An 18,603-nucleotide genomic window follows, 5' to 3' on the forward strand; every position below is an offset into this window, starting at 1 on the left:
AGAATAGATATACCACTTCTAAGACTTTCTTTCAATGAGCATGACAGATCAATAAATCACATTTCTATGTTGCCCAAAAAGTTACATATTGCAGCTGTAGTTAATTTACCAGGCAGGCCAAAACTCCATCCCACCAAAACAGGTGGTTTTTTCAAATAGCTCTTACACTAAAAGGGCATTATCATAATTTTCACAATTTCACAGTACTATTCCAACCTCAGTGTGGAAATATATATAAATCACAGGAAAATCACGTTTTTACTGCACCGACTGCACTTATTTATGGACTTTTTTGTTGCCTTTTATGAAGCATTTTTATACAGCCCAAATTCCTTTTGAGGCTGTAATGCAGCATTTAGCTAACCTGTCGTCAGTGGAGTTTGCACACCATCGGACAGACTGATAGACAGTCAGATATATGAGTTACCCGATAAATAAATGTTATTGGGTTATTTTCCACTTTTGGATCTCTAATGCATGCTGGGAAAGTAGTTGACCTTTGGCCATTATTATAAAATACCAGGAAGTACAGCTTGTAACACCCTTCACAGTTCATCCATCACAGCCAATAGCATTACTGCTTCTTATAAAACAGCCATTCCTACGGTAGTCTAGCCAGCCTACAGTATCCCATACCAAGGTTTCCTGGACAAGTAGACAGATTTCACACAACATCAGACAATGGACGCAGACAGAACATAAAAGTGTTTGTGTGTGTGTTTCTCTCTCTGCATCACCTTCCTCTGATTTTAATCAAATGTTCACTCAGACCAGGCCCAGTTACATCACTGCCCAGCCAGTCACACACACACACACACACACACACACACAGCAGGGCTCTCCATCCAAGATATGAAAGCCATTTCCCTCTGTTAGAATTTTAGTTCAAAGGACAGTGGACACAAATGCTGTGTAGCCTATTATTTAATGTCTTATGAGAATGTTGCCAAAACACAAATAAACAGGCTGTCTATTTCCAAATGATGCAGTGTTTAGATCAGTCAAGTCAGTAGCCAACTTGTTTTATTTGGGACAGACCTACAAGTCTAAAGTGTAGGCTAAATCATTTTGAGTTCCTGCAAGTGAGAGGGAGAGGGGAGTGGGAAGGGAGAGGGGAGGGAGAGGGGAGGGGAGTGGGAAGGGAGAGGGGAGTGGGAAGGGAGAGGAGAGGGGAGTAGGAAGAGAGAGGAGAGGGGAGTGGGAAGGGTGACGAAAGGGGAGAAGGGGGAGGTCTCCTTCAGATTATCTCAGCACACGGTGAGAAGTGGTTGGGGGAGGCAAGGGAGTTGGAATTCGATGCTCGGAAATACATTCAATGACCTATAATGTTGCCAGACAATTAGTCTCGCAAATAGATCTATGCGTTTTTTCCCGACAGTTGCAAGACAATACAGAAGATGATCGGAGTTTCCCCCATATTTTCTCCAAGAACAGGAACGCATTGAGTAAAGTAAAATGCCTCGAGATTTGCTGCTGCTAGAGATCACTTTACTGAAACGGGTCGAAAACTTTACCAAATCGGCTACATGTTGAGGTATTCGTGCTGAAAGTGTTTTATACCCCTTCTCTCGGAAGCTAGAGAGAGACCGCTCCATTGCTACTCCGAAATCAATGGCCATTCCTCGAGGCTTCACCGCGCCACTGAATTTGAACTCTGGAAAAACACCGCATTGTTTACAGGAGTTGTGACTTTAAGGTTTAAAAGACATCGACGGAATCGGACATTTAATTACATTATTTTAGACTCCTAACCTACCTTCTCGAGGTTAGCTGCACAAGGATCAGAAACTCAGGTGAGACTAAATTCAATGCGACCAATAGCCTAGATATCCACACAGTCACGGATACAATGTTGCAGCTTGTTTGGCCAATGTGATCTGTAAACATCTGAGAAAACAATGCTACTTTTAAATAAAGTAGGTATAGACCGATCTGGTCATGCATGATCATATTGGAATTATCCTACATAGGCTATAAGAAGATTATGCAATTTAGGAGCCCCTGCCAGTGGTAGCCCATATTGAAATAGCTGCAGTAACAAAGTAAAGAAAAATAATATTTTCTCCTTATTTAGATACGTTATAAAAATGAATGAAGCCTTCGTAAACTATAACTATGCTTCACAAATTATTTGTAACCATGTCATCAATGCCACCCTTTATAATGCCTTATAAAGGGCTTATGAAGGCTTCATTAATAATTTATAAGATATACACAAAGGTGACCACATAATTAACAAACCTTAGTGTAGAGTCCAGCTAGTAAGACTTTACCCATGTCTCTCTGACTGAGGAACACACGGTAAAGCAGTCAGTCTGTTGAGGCACATGTCACTGCAAATGTGGGCAGACTGGGCACACCGACCGCCGTGGGTGTACATGTATCGGTTTACGGTAAATGACGCTTGTGTGTGTGACAATCCACCTCTGAGACCCGGCTGTTCATTCAACAGCACGTGCCTTATCTGCTGTTTGTTGACTCATCACCGCGCTACGGATTGACGGGTGTGTCAAGCACGGAACAAACTGTCACCGGTTCTTTTATAGAATGTGAATATAATTAGTACTATTGCCACATGATCCGTGGGCCATGCATGACATTGAAGGAGTTATTGGGCCGGTTTCCTGGACCGAGATTAAACCTAGTGCTCAACTAAAAAACACGTTTAATCGCGATTCTCCTTTGAGTATGGTTTTTAGTCTAGGACTAGGCTTAATCTCTGTCCGGAAATGGCTCATTATGTTCAGACAACGATTTAGGATGTTTATGTCTGCACACACAGGAACACACAATGATGATAGTAATATAATGAAGTGCTGTGAGAGTTCAGTTTCAAGTGGATTTGTGTAATTAATACATTGGAAATCTAAATCTTACTCACCAGGGCAACAGTGAGAGATACTGAATGTGTGTGAGAACTCCTGACTCACTCTGCCATTTGTGAATGGAGGGAATGTGTGATGGCTGCTGTTCTGTATCAGATTCCACATTCTGGGAGGAGAAACAGATGAGTGGAGAGTGAGAAAATAGAACAGATAGAGACAGAGAGGGATAAAGAGATGAGTGGGAGGTAGATAGAGGTGTATGGTAAGGCACTGAGCTGTTATCCAGGCCTGTAGAAGACTCCTGGGTCACTGACAGGGACTGTGTGTGTGTGAGTGAGTTAGGGGGAGCAAAGTCTTAGAGCAGACCTGTGTGCTTTCTGTTCTACTCTCAACCTGTCCTCTTGTCTCCAGACATTCAGCCACTGTATGTAGCAGTACTTCAGCTGCGTTGTATAGTTGCACAATCACTTGCTTCATGGATGCTTCATGGTAGCATATGCTCAGCCATGGCTCCCCTTGACACGAAGGCACACACCATCAGCTGATTTCCAGTTTATGGGAAAATGGTGTGTTACTATGACAGCGTGGGGGGAAACATTTGGGAAAGAAAGGGGGTGAATGGGGAGGAAGGCATGAGGGAGAGAGATGGAGTAGGGAGATGTTTCTGGTAGGTAGAGGCCCTCTCCTCAATAGAGAGCTGGTGTGATGCTCTATTCCCGACCTAGCGACTATATGTCACCCTGTGTGTGTGTAGTTACTGTCTCTCAGACCATCAGTTTTGAATCATATCAATCCCCCTGAGTCATTCTAAGTCATCAATCCCCCTCCTCTAAACTATACACAGTACCAACAAGCTGACCCAGTGGCCTCTAGTTTAAAACCAGCAGTATCTGCAAAATAACAGCACAGAAAATAACTAGCAATGGACTTGAAGCTATTTTTGAAGGTTTTACTTGCAATGATCATCATTTGTGTTGGTTTCCTACCCTACTCTAGTTCAAAGCAACTCCCTTTGTATAAGACTGTCTGTTAAATTGCTGAAATGTATGTCGAAGTTACTGTTATCTGCTGTTTCCTCTCACTGAAGTTCCTTTAGAATTTAAAGAAGCCACACAGCAAGGCTAGAGCAGGGAGAAAGCGTTTTTTTTGTTCTAATTGTGTCTGTGGTGATTATGTGGTGATGTGATAACTACCACAGTGAGGTTTACAGAGCTGGGTGTGTTAGCTGTTAGCTAGCAGTGAGCTTCAATGGCAGGGGTGTCCAACTCTCCTTCTGAAGAGCTATGGCTGACGTAGACAGGTTTTTGCTCATACCCTGCTCTAACATATGATTCAGCCAATTGGGGCCTGATGAGCAGCTGATGAGTAGAATTGGGGGGAGTTTTGTAGAGCTGGAGCAAAAGCCTGCATACTCAGAATGTCTCTCTTACTCCCTCCCTCATTCTCTCTCTCGCCTATGTAATAAGATGACTGTGTCTGCCTAGCTGTCTCTGTGCTGGGCTCTGCTGTCAGCTAGCCAGCAGTACGATGGAGACTCTCCACCATAAAACTCATAAATCTGCAAACAGACTCATCAATTTAAGAGACTCTTTAACGTTAGTGTGGGGTTGAGTTACGGGCGGTGTCCTTGAGGGTAAATTCTGTGTGTGTGTGTGTGGTGTAAATCAAGGGCATTAATGATATCTTCATAAACCTGCCGCTCTACTCTTTACTGTTACACACCTCCCTCTCTGGGTCATCACACACACACTGGCTGCCAGTTCTGAAGGACAGAGCTCATTAAGGAATGGGACCCTCAGTAATGTCCACACACACCTTCCCTAGCTGCCAGCTACAGTAGTGTCCAAGTTTCAGTCATGTCAATGTACCATCAGGCTGTTCAACATGTTTATGACTCTACAACTGTATATAATGAGAAGGGAGATGATGTATTATAGAATATATTTACAGCTCTCCTTGTTTTTAGTCTCTCTACGTCAGTGTGTGTTTGTGGTCTGGAGTGGTCTCATAACACCTAAACACCAGATCCATCTTCTCAATGAGACTTTAACACTGTGGCACTGACAGGCAGACTGGGGGTAAATGGTGTTTGGTCTGGGGGTGCGGGTTAAGGCGTCCGCAATCTCTGCATGCTTCCCATCCAAAACAGTTCGGAACAGTTTGTGCATATATTCTGATGATGCTTTTGTTCGTTTTGGTCTTCGGTAAGTTTTTTTTTCGGCTGTTCGTGCACACGAAATAATTTCTCGAGACAAGCCTAAGTCTGTAGCCGAAGTCTACGCCCCTTTGTCGGTGATTGGTCAACAGTAGGGATTCTTCAATGACGTGTTTGTCATTCAACCAGAGACGAATCGTTTTCATGCAACAAAAAAAATCACTTGAGAAATACTGCATCAAACATCTTAGTTAGATGTAAAAATGCGCAACTAAGATCTCCTCTGCAAGCAAGTGAAAATTAATGACAGATTTCTTGAGTTACCTTAGATGAATTCTGACTATTTTGAGGAAGTGTATACATGCTACGGCTGCTCAAGATGGACAAACAATACTATTACAGCTTTTTTCTCATTTTTCAAGCGAAGGTCTTTTAAGGGAGAATGCGAGCACACTCATTCGGTTCGCCTAGCCGAGTTCGGCTAGGTGCCTGCCAAACCAAAGCATGCTGATGCCTTTAGGGGGAGGCATAGCAAAACTGTGATACAACAGAGTTTTGAAACGTTTGATGGGCAATAATGTGTGACAGGTGAGCTGACGGGACAAGTGTCGAAAGTGTGTGTGACAGGTGTGCCTCTCTCACCTTCCCTCAAGGACAGATGCTAAAGTGTGAGGAGTGTAGGAAGCGGAGTTCTCATCTGAGATCTGTGAAAAGAGACACCAGAGCATGTGTCACAGCCTCTACCCATGTCCTCCTGACAGCATGGGCTGACCGGTTTAGAGCCTGACCGATATGTTTTTTCGGGTCCGATTCAGATTTTTGGGGGGACAAAACGTACCGATACCGATATCATTTTTCCACACTGAGTTCTCATACATTTCCATCCAAAAGAGCAATTGTCCAATAACTGTGCTTTAAATGTTGATTTCATTCATCGTGACAATAATGACATCCTGAGAATGTCCGCAAGTGTTCAGATAAGCATGAGATTCCCTTTTTTCATCCTATTTATTGAATATCGGTTATCGGCCAATAATATTGGTGAACTGATCTATCGGTCGGGCTCTAGATGGTGTAGCGGTGTCACAGCCTTTTCTCGCCATTTATTTTCATAAAATGCCTTGTCTTTAACATACCCATTAATGTCCCTCTCTCCCTCTCTTTTTTCCTCTTACAGTTCCCCACCTGAAGAGTTGATTGTTGTGGGTTGATACATTTAAGCACCCTCTACATCCAGCCCTGTACCAGTAGCCCCTGCCATTCCAGTACTGTACCAGTTAACCTATACCAGTGCCAGTATGTTGTTGTCCCGCTGGTTTCTGCTTCTCCTCTGGTCACTGCTGGTTCTACTGATTCACTCCCCCCTGACCCAGTCCAGACCAGCTGCTGCCCTCGCTGACACTGACAGTATCAGTGACACAGGTAAGAGACATGGGCCGCATAAAGATATTACATTCTCTCTCTTGCTTGCTTGCGCTCTCTCGGTTGTAGTTAACAGGCAGGGCTGTGTCTCATTAGCCTTATGTCTGTGTGTGTGTGCTTGTGTATGCTCACTTGTGAGCCTTCTTTTCCTCTTTGTTGTTTAATCTCTTTCATGTCAGGCAGGGGGTTCTAGGTTCAGGCTGAGGGTTCTAGGTTCAGGCTGGGGGTTCTAGGTTCAGGCTGGGGGTTCTAGGTTCAGGCTGAGGGTTCTAGGTTCAGGCTGAGGGTTCTAGGTTCAGGCTGGGGGTTCTAGGTTCAGGCTGGGGGTTCTAGGTTCAGGCTGGGGATTCTAGGTTCAGGCTGGAGGTTCTAGGTTCAGGCTGGGGGTTCTAGGTTCAGGCTGAGGCTGAGTGTTCTAGGTTCAGGCTGGGGGTTCTAGGTTCAGGCTGAGGGTTCAGGCTGGAAGTTCTGGGTTCAGGTTGAATGTTCTGGGTTCAGGCTGAGGGTTCTGGGTTTAGACTGAGGTTTCTGGGTTCAGGCTGCTACCATGGTGGTTCAATCCCACTGACTGTGTTCTGCTATCTGGAACTGTTCCGTTAGTAGTGGGTCTCTATTCTGAGCTAGAGAACAGAACATACACTTCAATTTATGGGTGTCTGCATGTGTGTTTGGGGTGGGGGGGGGGGGGATTCTATATTGAGCTTGAAAGTAACTCAATCTTCAAGGTTTGTCCATTTAGTTTAAAGCTGAGGATGTTTACAGTAATTTTTCATGGTGCTATGGTTTACATATCCTGTCCACACACACACACACACAACTGGTTGGATGTGGAACAGAAATTCTGTTTTTGGTAGGAAAGGATGAATGCCGTCTGAAAGGAGCTGCTTTTATTTGTGTTGGCGAATCCTGTAACCACAACCATCCTGACCAGCCCTAACACCCTGTGTTGTGTGCGTGCGTGTGTTTGTATGCTCATGCATCTGTGTGTATCTGTTTGTGTGTGTGTGCTCGCACGTTTGTGTGTGTTTTGCTTCCAACCATCTGGTATCCAGCTGAGAGTGTGTGTGTGTGTGGATGTGATACTGTTGTTTTGGAACACATACATTCTTGTTTTTCTCTCTTAGTCAAAAATGTAACTTTTGTGCAGCAAACTCTTTTCCATAAACAAAGCCTGCTTCCAATTTCCCATCTCCTTCTCGCTGCTTCATTCAAATAAATGTTTAGGTTTTGGGATTTCAACTAACTCCCCCTGCTTTTCTTTCTTTTAGTGGATTCCTTTCTTTTTTTCAGTTCTTTTTTCACTTTTCTTTGTCTTTATCTTCTCTCTCTCTCTCTCTCTCTCTCTCTCTCTCTCTCTCTCTCTCTCTCTCTCTCTCTCTCTCTCTCTCTCTCTCTCTCTCTCTCTCTCTCTCTCTCTCTCTGTCTATTTCTGACAACCTCTCATTAGTAATTTTCCCCCTGCTATGAGCAGGCAGTATTCAGGACCTCCCAAAATGCAGTTTTTGTAGACCTCTCCCTGTAGATGACAGACATGCTGCATTCAAGACCTCCCATAATGCAGTCTCTGTAGACCTCTCCCTGTAGATTACAGACATAATGTAGTGAGTTTGGGGGCTGGGATTCGGGGATAGTCTGTGGTGATGCTGATTATGGACCTAATCTCTGTAGATTATAGGAGATATGATGACTGTTTTTCTGGTCTAGGTCCTGCTGAGAGGTGGGGAGGTACGGAATCTGTGGCAGAAATGTCCTGAGTTAGTAATATATTAGTAATATATTGCATAGTAATCAGTATTCCTGCTGAGAGGTGGGAAGGTACGGAATCTGTGGCAGAAATGTCCTGAGTTAGTAATATATTAGTAATATATTGCATAGTAATCAGTATTCCTGCTGAGAGGTGGGAGGTACGGAATCTGTGGCAGAAATGTCCTGAGTTAGTAATATATTAGTAATATATTGCATAGTAATCAGTATTCCTGCTGAGAGGTGGGAGGTACGGAATCTGTGGCAGAAATGTCCTGAGTTAGTAATATATTAGTAATATATTGCATAGTAATCAGTATTCCTGCTGAGAGGGGAAAAGGGATGTGTGGTAGAAAATGTCCCTGCTTATAGTAATCACTGATCTGACGTGGCCGGATCTGTGAATGCTGTGGAATGGAACCTGATCCGACTGTGTCTAATGGTAGAAGGAAGTAGGCTTTTTCTCATTCAACATATTCAAACAGGACCCATTAAAGCTCTGAAACCTGCTGCTTTTCCCTCCTCTTCCCCAACTCACCCCTCCTCCCCCAACTCACCCCTCCTCACCCTCACATCCCTCCTCACCCTTTGTTCACAACCATTTGTCAGGATGAAGGTGCTGATGATTAGTGTGTTTGTTTATCTCTGAGCTGGGGGTTAGGGAGCTACAGGGGAACTGTGTGTGTGTGTGTGTGTGTGTGTGTGTGTGTGTGTGTGTGTGTGTGTGTGTGTGTGTGTGTGTGTGTGTGTGTGTGTGTGTGTGTGTGTGTGTGTGTGTGTGTGTGTGTGTGTGTGTGTGTGTGTGTGTGTGTGTGTGTGTGTGTGTGTGTGTGTGTGTGTCACCTTAAAGGGGTAAAAAGGTGAAAGGTTAATCTTTAAGCCGTTTCCCTTTTCACTCAGCGGGAGCATCCCAGACCCCCACAGAGTAACCCCGCCTCAGCCCTTCCTGTTTAAACACACACACACACACACTGGTTTCTAACTCTGGTTTACATTTTCTTCTCTCTCCATAGCTGACATGCTGGCATCGTCTGAGGATGAAGAGGATGATGAGTCTTCTTCAGAGGAAAATAAACTATCCAACAATCAGAAGCTCCAATGTAAGCTCCTTCTCCTGTCCTCTTTCCCCCACCACTCTCCTTTCTCTCCCCTTCACTTCCTCTAGCTTAATTGGTATGAAAAAGTAGTCACTAGCCAAACCAACTTAAGAAAGATTGATATTGAATACATTTTTTTTAAATATAAGTATCTCTCCCTCACTCTCTAGTGATGGCTCCTCAGTGGGCGACTCCAGACAAGATGGAGAAGAGGCTCCATGCCGTTCCTGCCAGTAAGACTGTTAAATTCCGTTGCCAGGCGACTGGTAATCCCACACCAACTTTGCGGTGGTACAGGAATGGGAAAGAGTTCAGGAAAGACCAGCGCATTGGAGGCTTCAAGGTATGTGTTTTTGTACAGCCCTCTGCTACATACTGTGTTGCCTGTTTAGATGTGTATCATCTGTTAGATGTGTATCATGTGGTCCTCTGTAGCTCAGCTGGTAGAGCACGGCGCTTGTAACGCCAAGGTAGTGGGTTCGATCCCCGGGACCACCCATACACAAAAATGTATGCACGCACGACTGTAAGTCGCTTTGGATAAAAGCGTCTGCTAAATGGCATATTATTTATTATTATTATTAATGGCCCAGTGCAGTCAAAAACGTGTACAAAACATTACGGACACCTGCTCTTTCCATGACATAGACTGACTAGGTGAATCCAGGTGAAAGCTATGATCCCTTATTGATGTCACTTGTTAAATCCACTTCAATCAGTGTAGATGAAGGGGAGGAGACAGGTTAAAGAAGGATTTTAAGGAAGGTGTTCGTAATGTTTTGTACACTCAGTGTATACATTTCCACACTGAGGTTGGAATAATACTGTGAAATTGTGAAAGTTATATGAATGTCCTTTTAGTGGAAGAGCTGTGTGAAAAGAACGCCTGAAATTTCAGCCTGTTTTGGTGGGATGGAGTTTTGGCCTGCCTGGTGACATCACCATGCGATAAATTAGTTAATAGATCAATAAGACAGAGAGTTCCAAACCTCCCTGCCAATAACAGCTAGTTTTCATTGTTTCCCTACCCACTCAGACCAATCCCAGACAGTCCTAGCAAAATTATTGCTTCAGAAATTACTCTTGCTAAGAAGCAATTTTTGTTTATTTTTGATTTAAAAAAAACAAAAAACAATCACACTAAGGTACGTAATTGTTACCCAACATTTTTTATTTGATATTGAGATAGAAATGGCTGCATTGAGCCTGTAAGTCAGCAGGTAAGTAGTATACCTTAAAAGCAAATATTACAGTACCAAGGGGTACCATGTAAAAAGGTAACAGCAGGGGTCCAAGCACTGAGCCTTGGAGAACACCAAATTGTACTTATTTCTACTTTAAATTACAAACACCACACAAAATGTGTATTTTTCATGGCTATTCTCACGTTTTCACTCCTTTGCCTCTTTCTCTCACTCTCTTCGTCTCTCGCTCTCTCCCTCTTGCAGCTCCGGGACCACATGTGGACTATAATAATGGAGTCAGTTGTTCCGTCTGATAAAGGCAACTACACCTGTCTTGTGGAGAACAAGCACGGCAGCCTCACACACACCTACCAGCTGGACGTAGTGGGTCAGTATGTGTGCATATATAAATATATGTTTACTCTTGATGTATGTACAGTGGGGGGAAAAAGTATTTAGTCAGCCACCAATTGTGCAAGTTCTCCCTCTTAAAAAGATGAGAGAGGCCTGTAATTTTCATCATAGGTACACGTCAACTATGACAGACAAAATTAGAAAGAAAATCCAGAAAATCACATTGTAGGATTTTTAATGAATTTATTTGCAAATTATGGTGGAAAATAAGTATTTGGTCAATAACAAAAGTTTCTCAATACTTTGTTATATACCCTTTGTTGGCAATGACACAGGTCAAACGTTTTCTGTAAGTCTTCACAAGGTTTTCACACACTGTTGCTGGTATTTTGGCCCATTCCTCCATGCAGATCTCCAAAGATTTTCTATGGGGTTGAGATCTGGAGACTGGCTAGGCCACTCCAAGACCTTGAAATGATTCTTACGAAGCCACTCCTTCGTTGCCCGGGCGGCGTGTTTGGGATCATTGTCATGCTGAAAGACCCAGCCACGTTTCATCTTCAATGCCCTTGCTGATGGAAGGAGGTTTTCACTCAAAATCTCACGATACATGGCCCCATACATTCTTTCCTTTACACGGATCAGTCGTCCTGGTCCCTTTGGAGAAAAACAGCCCCAAAGCATGATGTTTCCACCCCCATGCTTCACAGAAGGTATGGTGTTCTTTGGATGCAACTCAGCATTCTTTGTCCTCCAAACATGACGAGTTGAGTTTTTACCAAAAAGTTCTATTTTGGTTTCATCTGACCATATGACATTCTCCCAATCCTCTTCTGGATCATCCAAATGCACTCTAGCAAACTTCAGACGGGCCTGGACATGTACTGGCTTAAGCAGGGGGACACGTCTGGCACTGCAGGATTTGAGTCCCTGGCGGCGTAGTGTGTTACTGATGGTAGGCTTTGTTACTTTGGTCCCAGCTCTCTGCAGGTCATTCACTAGGTCCCCCCGTGTGGTTCTGGGATTTTTGCTCACCGTTCTTGTGATCATTTTGACCCCACGGGGTGAGATCTTGCGTGGAGCCCCAGATCGAGGGAGATTATCAGTGGTCTTGTATGTCTTTCATTTCCTAATAATTGCTCCCACAGTTGATTTCTTCAAACCAAGCTGCTTACCTATTGCAGATTCAGTCTTCCCAGCCTGGTGCAGGTCTACAATTTTGTTTCTGGTGTCCTTTGACAGCTCTTTGGTCTTGGCCATAGTGGAGTTTGGAGTGTGACTGTTTGAGGTTGTGGACAGGTGTCTTTTATACTGATAACAAGTTCAAACAGGTGCCATTAATACAGGTAACGAGTGGAGGACAGAGGAGCCTCTTAAAGAAGAAGTTACAGGTCTGTGAGAGCCAGAAATCTTGCTTGTTTGTAGGTGACCAAATACTTATTTTCCACCATAATTTGCAAATAAATTCATAAAAAATCCTACAACGTGATTTTCTGGATTTTTTTTCTCAATTTGTCTATCATAGTTGACGTGTACCTATGATGAAAATTACAGGCCTCTCTCATCTTTTTAAGAGGGAGAACTTGCACAATTGGTGGCTGACTAAATACTTTTTTTCCCCACTGTACATAGTGGTGTGGGTGTGTATATGCAGTATATGAGTGTTTTTGTATCACTCACGTTGCATTTATGTTTTCTGTGTATTCTAGAACGTTCCCCTCACAGGCCCATCCTCCAGGCAGGCCTGCCAGCTAATCGTACGGCGGTGGTTGGTAGCGACGTGGAGTTTGTCTGTCGAGTTTTCAGCGACCCTCAGCCCCACATCCAGTGGCTCAAACGCATCACTATTAATGGCAGCAGAGTGGGACCAGATGGACTGCCTTACGTACGCATACTGAAGGTACACACACACACATCTACATACACATTCTGAAGGTTAACACACACTGTATTCACAAGGGCTATCTCACAAACATCTCTCTCTTTCTCTCTCTCTCTCAGACTGCAGGGTTTAACACCACGGACATAGAGATGGAGGTGTTTACTCTGAGGAACGTGTCTGTGGAGGATGAAGGAGAGTACACCTGTCTGGCAGGAAACTCTATAGGACTGTCTCACCACTCTGCCTGGCTCAGTGTGATCAAAGGTACACACACAAAAATAAACTATTCTAAACTTTATTCACCTTGTGTACAAACCTTTGCAGCCCAATGTGCTTTATACATTTGCACTTAAAATGGAAGAAGAAAACGGATCAAATGTTTAAAAAGTAAATACAATAAAAGTTCCCTCTCCTCCAGACCTGCCCCCCTCCCCCGTCCCATCTCAGGCCTACCTGGAGATCTTAATCTACTGCGTCGGTTTCTTCATCATTATGCTCATGGTCGCCATAGCGACCGCCTGCCGACTACGCTGCTCCCCGAAGAAGAGCGACTTCAGCAGCCAGCTGGCCGTTCACAAACTGGCCAAGAGCATTCCCCTACACAGACAGGTAACACACACATACTAGTGAACCATGATCGTGTGATGCGTAACCTTTGCCTGAGACATGAATACTTTTTTTCCTGAGCAAATCCCTAGGCTTTAGTTCAGTGGGCTAACTCTTATTACAGTATATCCTCTGTCACTGCCTCCCCCTCTCTTTCTCAAGGTGTCAGTAGACTCCTCCTCCTCTCTGCAGTCGGGGGTGTGTCTGGTTAGGCCGTACCGCCTCTCCAGTGGAGCCACACCCATCCTGACCGGCGTGTCAGTGTATGAGCTGCCCGCAGACCCGCTCTGGGAGCTGTCACGAGACAGGTACTAGAGGGCTTATATCCCTGCATAGAGAATACACAACCGATAATATCGGCATACATAACATAAGGCATGCATAACCCTACATATGGCATACATAATCTGCATAAGGTGCTCATAACTTAACCAAGGAGATTCATAACCTCCATGCACAGGACATTCATAGCCTTGCGTGTCTGTGTTCTAGGCTGTCTCTGGGGAAGCCGCTGGGTGAAGGTTGTTTTGGTCAGGTTGTGCAAGCAGAGGCTGCAGGTCTGGACAGAGAAAAACCCTCTCGTCTCACCAAGGTTGCCGTCAAGATGCTCAAAGGTACATGAAACTACTTCCTGAAATATATTACTCACATTTAAGGAGAAAATTGAAATAAACTGAAAAACAGTGTTTGTATTGGTTGATATTGATTTGATGTCACATCCTGTTTCCTGTGTAGCGGACGCCACAGAGAAGGACCTGAGTGATCTGATCTCTGAGATGGAGATGATGAAGATGATCGGGAAACACAAGAACATCATCAACCTGCTGGGAGCCTGCACACAGGATGGTAATACTGGTGCTGTGTGTATATGTGTGTGTGTGTGTGTGTGTGTGTGTGTGTGTGTGTGTGTGTGTGTGTGTGTGTGAGTGTGTGTGTGCGCATGCATGTGTCCGTGTGTGCGTGTGAGTGAAATAGCATTTTATTAGCACAAAGGAGTACAATGGCCACAGAACCAAGGGGTAAAGATAACAGCAGGGGTCCAAGTGCTGAACCTTGGGGAACACCACATTTTTTATTATAACCCTTCTCTCTCTCTCTAGGCCCTCTCTACGTGGTGGTAGAGTATGCGTCTCAGGGCAACCTGAGGGAGTACCTGCGTTGTCGGAGGCCTGTGGATCTGGAGTACTGGTCTGGGCCAACCCAGGCCCCCCTGGACAGCCTGGAGGTCAGGGAGCTGGTGTCTGCTGCCTACCAAGTGGCCAGGGGCATGGCCTATCTCGCCTCACAGAAGGTCAGAGAAGAGACCAGTGTCTGTCTTTCTGTCTGTCTCTCTCTTCTCTTCTCTGTTTCATTCTCTTCATCTGCATCTATTATTTTCTCTTACTCTACCTCTCCCTTTAGTGGACATTAGTGGAAATCAGTCAACCAATAAATGAATCAATCATGTTTTTTTTTGTAGTGTATCCACAGAGACCTAGCAGCCAGGAACGTGTTGGTGACAGAGGACAATGTGATGAAGATAGCAGACTTTGGTTTGGCCAGAGACATCCACCACATAGACTACTACAAGAAGACCACCAATGTGAGTAACATGATCACAGTGGAGCGAGTAGACGACTGAAATTCAGACAGAAAGACAGATATATAGATGGTTTAACCCAGACACTCAGCCCTCCGTGGAATGAGTTTGACACATGATTTAACCCCTTGTTTTCCTCTCAGGGTCGTCTGCCAGTGAAGTGGATGGCTCCAGAGGCTCTGTTCGACCGCATCTACACACACCAGAGTGACGTGTAAGTCACACTCCTAACTCCTAATATACATTATGTGGTGTTGTGCCATGGTGTTGTGCTATCCATCCTGTTGTTATGTGTCTGTAGGTTTACTTTCAAGCCCAGCAATAACTGTCCCTGAGAAAGTGATGAAGTTCATTGTATTGAATTCTGTTGTAGGTGGTCGTTTGGGGTGTTGCTGTGGGAGATCTTTACTCTAGGAGGGTCTCCCTACCCAGGGGTTCCTGTAGAGGAGCTGTTCAAACTGCTGAAGGAGGGACATCGGATGGACAGACCAGCTGCCTGCACAGAGGAGCTGTGAGTACACACACACACACACACACACACAAGTATACTGTAAGAATGTCCTCGCAAGGATAGTAACAAACACACGCTCTGTTCTAACACTGTGGTGTGTGTTGTCAGGTATATCATGATGAGAGACTGCTGGCACGCTGTTCCATCTCGCAGACCAACCTTCCAACAGCTGGTAGAGGATCTGGACCGCACACTATCACTCATGACCAACCAGGTAAACAAACACACACACACGCGCACACACACACACACAGTGTCATTTTCGTATCATTTGAATTGTTCCCCTAAACGTGTCCTCCCTCCATCTCTCTCAACTCTCTCTAGGAGTATTTGAATCTGTCCATCCCTGAGGTCCAGTATTCTCCATTGGGTCCAGACACCAGCAGCTCCTCTGACTCTGTCTTCTCCAGGGAGACGACTCACGGAGCAGAGTACTCTCCCCTGAGCCCGTCCTGGACCTCCACCCTGGCCTACGCACACCACACACCTTCCCGAACCCCGTCTCGGACCTCCACCCTAGCCTATGATCACCACAGCCCCTCCCGAACCCCCTCCAGAACATCTACCCTGACGTACACCATCCCCACCCAGCACAGCACCACCCGCGGTCACAGCCAACGCTGATCTAAAAACATTGCCCCGCCCCATACACCTTAACCTATCCACCTCCCTTTTAATGTCCCTACCATGATCTCTGCTGTCATCTCAGCTACCACTGCCCCTACCCTCAGCCCTTCCTACCACCAGCCCCTCCTACCCCCCATCCCCTGGCTCCTACCTCCAGCCCCTCCTTGGTGACTGGGAGACCTACCAGAGGGAAGGACACTACCTGAGTGCTTTAACCCCTCATTCTCCAGTCTGCCCCAGAGCCTAGTGGTTTCATTTGACCTGCTTTTCATTTCTGGAGAGATGCTCATTCACACAGATAAAGCCAATGGAAAAGACAGACACACATAGGGTTATAACAGAGTCATAAGACATGAAATAGAGTTTGCACAAAGATGGACTCTTCTCTCCTCCTCCCCAGGACTATACTGAACTATTAAAGGGATAGGTCCCCCAAATTACAAAATGACATTTGTTTTCTTACACTGTAAGCAGTCTATGGACAAGGTATGACAGCAATCCATGCTTTGGTTTATTTTCGCTGGCACTGTTTCCACATGCTAACATTTTTGTATTGGTGGCAGAGATCGCTTTAAAGTCATGGGACCGATATTAGCATTTGTCGCCCATCATGTACAAAACATCTAAGTGACATTGTTGAGCTTCACAAGCAATTTGAGTTACTTTAGGATAATTTGGACATGATGCGCGAAAAATGAAAATATCGGTCCAATGACTTGAATGGGATTTGTGCCACAAATGCTAAAATAGTGCCAGGGAAACTAAACCAAAGCATGGATTGCTGTCATACCTTGTCCATAGACAGGGTAAGGAAACCAATGTGTCATTTTTTTATTTGGGTGAACTATCCCTTTAATGTAGGGAGACTCAACCAGGAGCAAGAGGAGGAAGAAGAGAAAGCTGCTACACATTATTAATCTTCATCGCCATATTATGAAACAAGCTGCTGCTTCGCTGATCAAACCATACAGGATATATAAAAAGGAAATTGATACCAAGGAAAGATAATGTAGTAATTTGTAAATACAGTATATTATGAATTGTGTAATATGAATACATATTTCAAGTATTTTAATTTTATACATGGTAGATTGTTTTTATCCATGTCATTGAAATGACATCTAAGAGAGGTGTGGAAATGATACTTTGTGTTAGAATCGGAGGAAAGAAGTGGATATAATGCTATGTGTTTTAATAAGCTAACATCCTACCAGCAGTGTTAGTCAGTCAGGGCTTGCCTTCAGTATCACTCTTGTCTGGACTCTATGGACACTACAGTGTTATGTTGAGGATAATGATAATGTAAATGATAATGCCATGGTTTTAAAACAGTGGCAAATGCACTTATCTCCAATGGAAGTCTACCTGCCTTTACATAGAATGCCTTTATTAAAGGTATTCTAATAAAGAAAACGACATTACAAAACTTAAATGGAGTGTTTTTAAATGAGAAAGAAGAGAAGGAGAGAGAAGAGAGCACATGCTGAAATGATCAGCCAGCCAGCCCACCAGGACTTCAGGGGCTGAATGAAGGACAGGTGAAAGACTGTGTGATGGGAGAGAGAAACAAAGCGAGGGAGAGAGGGAGGATAGGTTCAGCTGCTGACTGCAGAGGAAGCATTCACTCCACCAGATGTGTCTGTGTGTCTGTATGATTAATGGTGGGAAGAGAGGATTGGCCAGTACGGTTGCTCTATCAATCACAGCAGCAGAGAGCAGCTTCCTGCCAGGCACACAGACACACACACATGGCTTAGGTCCAGAGTCTGGAGAGCATGTCTGTCCCTTGGAGAGGAAACTTGTTAAACTTCTGGCTGCATTCTCTCTCTCTAGTGAGATTTTAGATGGTTCTGTGTCCTGTATTCTAATCCGCAGCTCATAACTCTGTGTTCTAACAAAACCACTTCATACAGATCTTCTCATTATTATTACCGTTTCAGATCATAGAACTTCTCAACTCCATCCCATTCTCTGTCTCTATTTTTATATACGCACTTTCCCTGAATGGGTTGAGCTTCCCTGAACTCTCCCTGAGTGACTGTGTAAATCTAGGCTTGTCTAAACGTGTTGAATGGTGTGTTTTCTCAAGGCGTCTTGTATTCCTGGAAATGAGGGCTGTTAGCACAGCCATCTGCCCTATTGCCCTGCTGATGACCACCATAACACGCACACACTGAGAGGGCAGTAAATGATCCCCCCTCCCCCCCCCCCCCCTCCATAGCAAACACCCCTCTCCATTGACCGCTATCCTGGCTGTATTTGGGCTCTATTGGGGTTAACGGGGCGTGCGAGGCCATTACTGGGTGTGAGGAGACATAATGGGGCTGCAGTTTCCACCAGGGACAGATGGTTCAGAGGGGCATCAGAGTCACTGGCGTCCAGTGTGATGCTGTTATCAACACCTGTAGGAGCTAGCAGGGGATTAGTCTGGACAAGCACAGGGACATCAGCCACTTGTAAAACTGCTGAATATCTATTAAAAGTGTGGCTATCAACTGTATCAACATCTATTAGTGTTAGGGGCCTGTTTGTATTTGTGTGTGTGTATCGTGCATGTGTGAGAGAGACAGACAGACACAGAAAAAGAGAGTTACAGTTGTACTCAAGTCAGCGGCATG

At 44.7% G+C, this 18,603-nt stretch overlaps 1 protein-coding gene across 1 annotated transcript; it reads left to right on the forward strand.

Moving 5' to 3' along the window:
- The first annotated feature begins 1,292 nt into the window (after positions 1-1,292).
- On the forward strand, positions 1,293-17,477 carry LOC311127862 (fibroblast growth factor receptor 1-A-like). Its single transcript, XM_084159759.1, has 17 exons — positions 1,293-1,793; positions 6,158-6,402; positions 9,159-9,245; positions 9,413-9,585; positions 10,691-10,814; positions 12,490-12,680; positions 12,782-12,926; positions 13,081-13,271; positions 13,431-13,576; positions 13,761-13,882; positions 14,004-14,114; positions 14,369-14,559; positions 14,728-14,850; positions 14,991-15,061; positions 15,221-15,358; positions 15,467-15,572; positions 15,683-17,477. The coding sequence occupies exons 2-17, from the start codon at positions 6,279-6,281 to the stop codon at positions 15,980-15,982; spliced, it is 2,343 nt and encodes a 780-aa protein (XP_084015885.1). The 5' UTR covers positions 1,293-1,793; positions 6,158-6,278; the 3' UTR covers positions 15,983-17,477.
- Positions 17,478-18,603: the final 1,126 nt, after the last annotated feature.

The sequence above is a fragment of the Coregonus lavaretus genome (genome assembly GCF_964263955.1).
Source record: "Coregonus lavaretus genome assembly, chromosome: 4".
NCBI lineage: Eukaryota > Metazoa > Chordata > Actinopteri > Salmoniformes > Salmonidae > Coregonus > Coregonus lavaretus.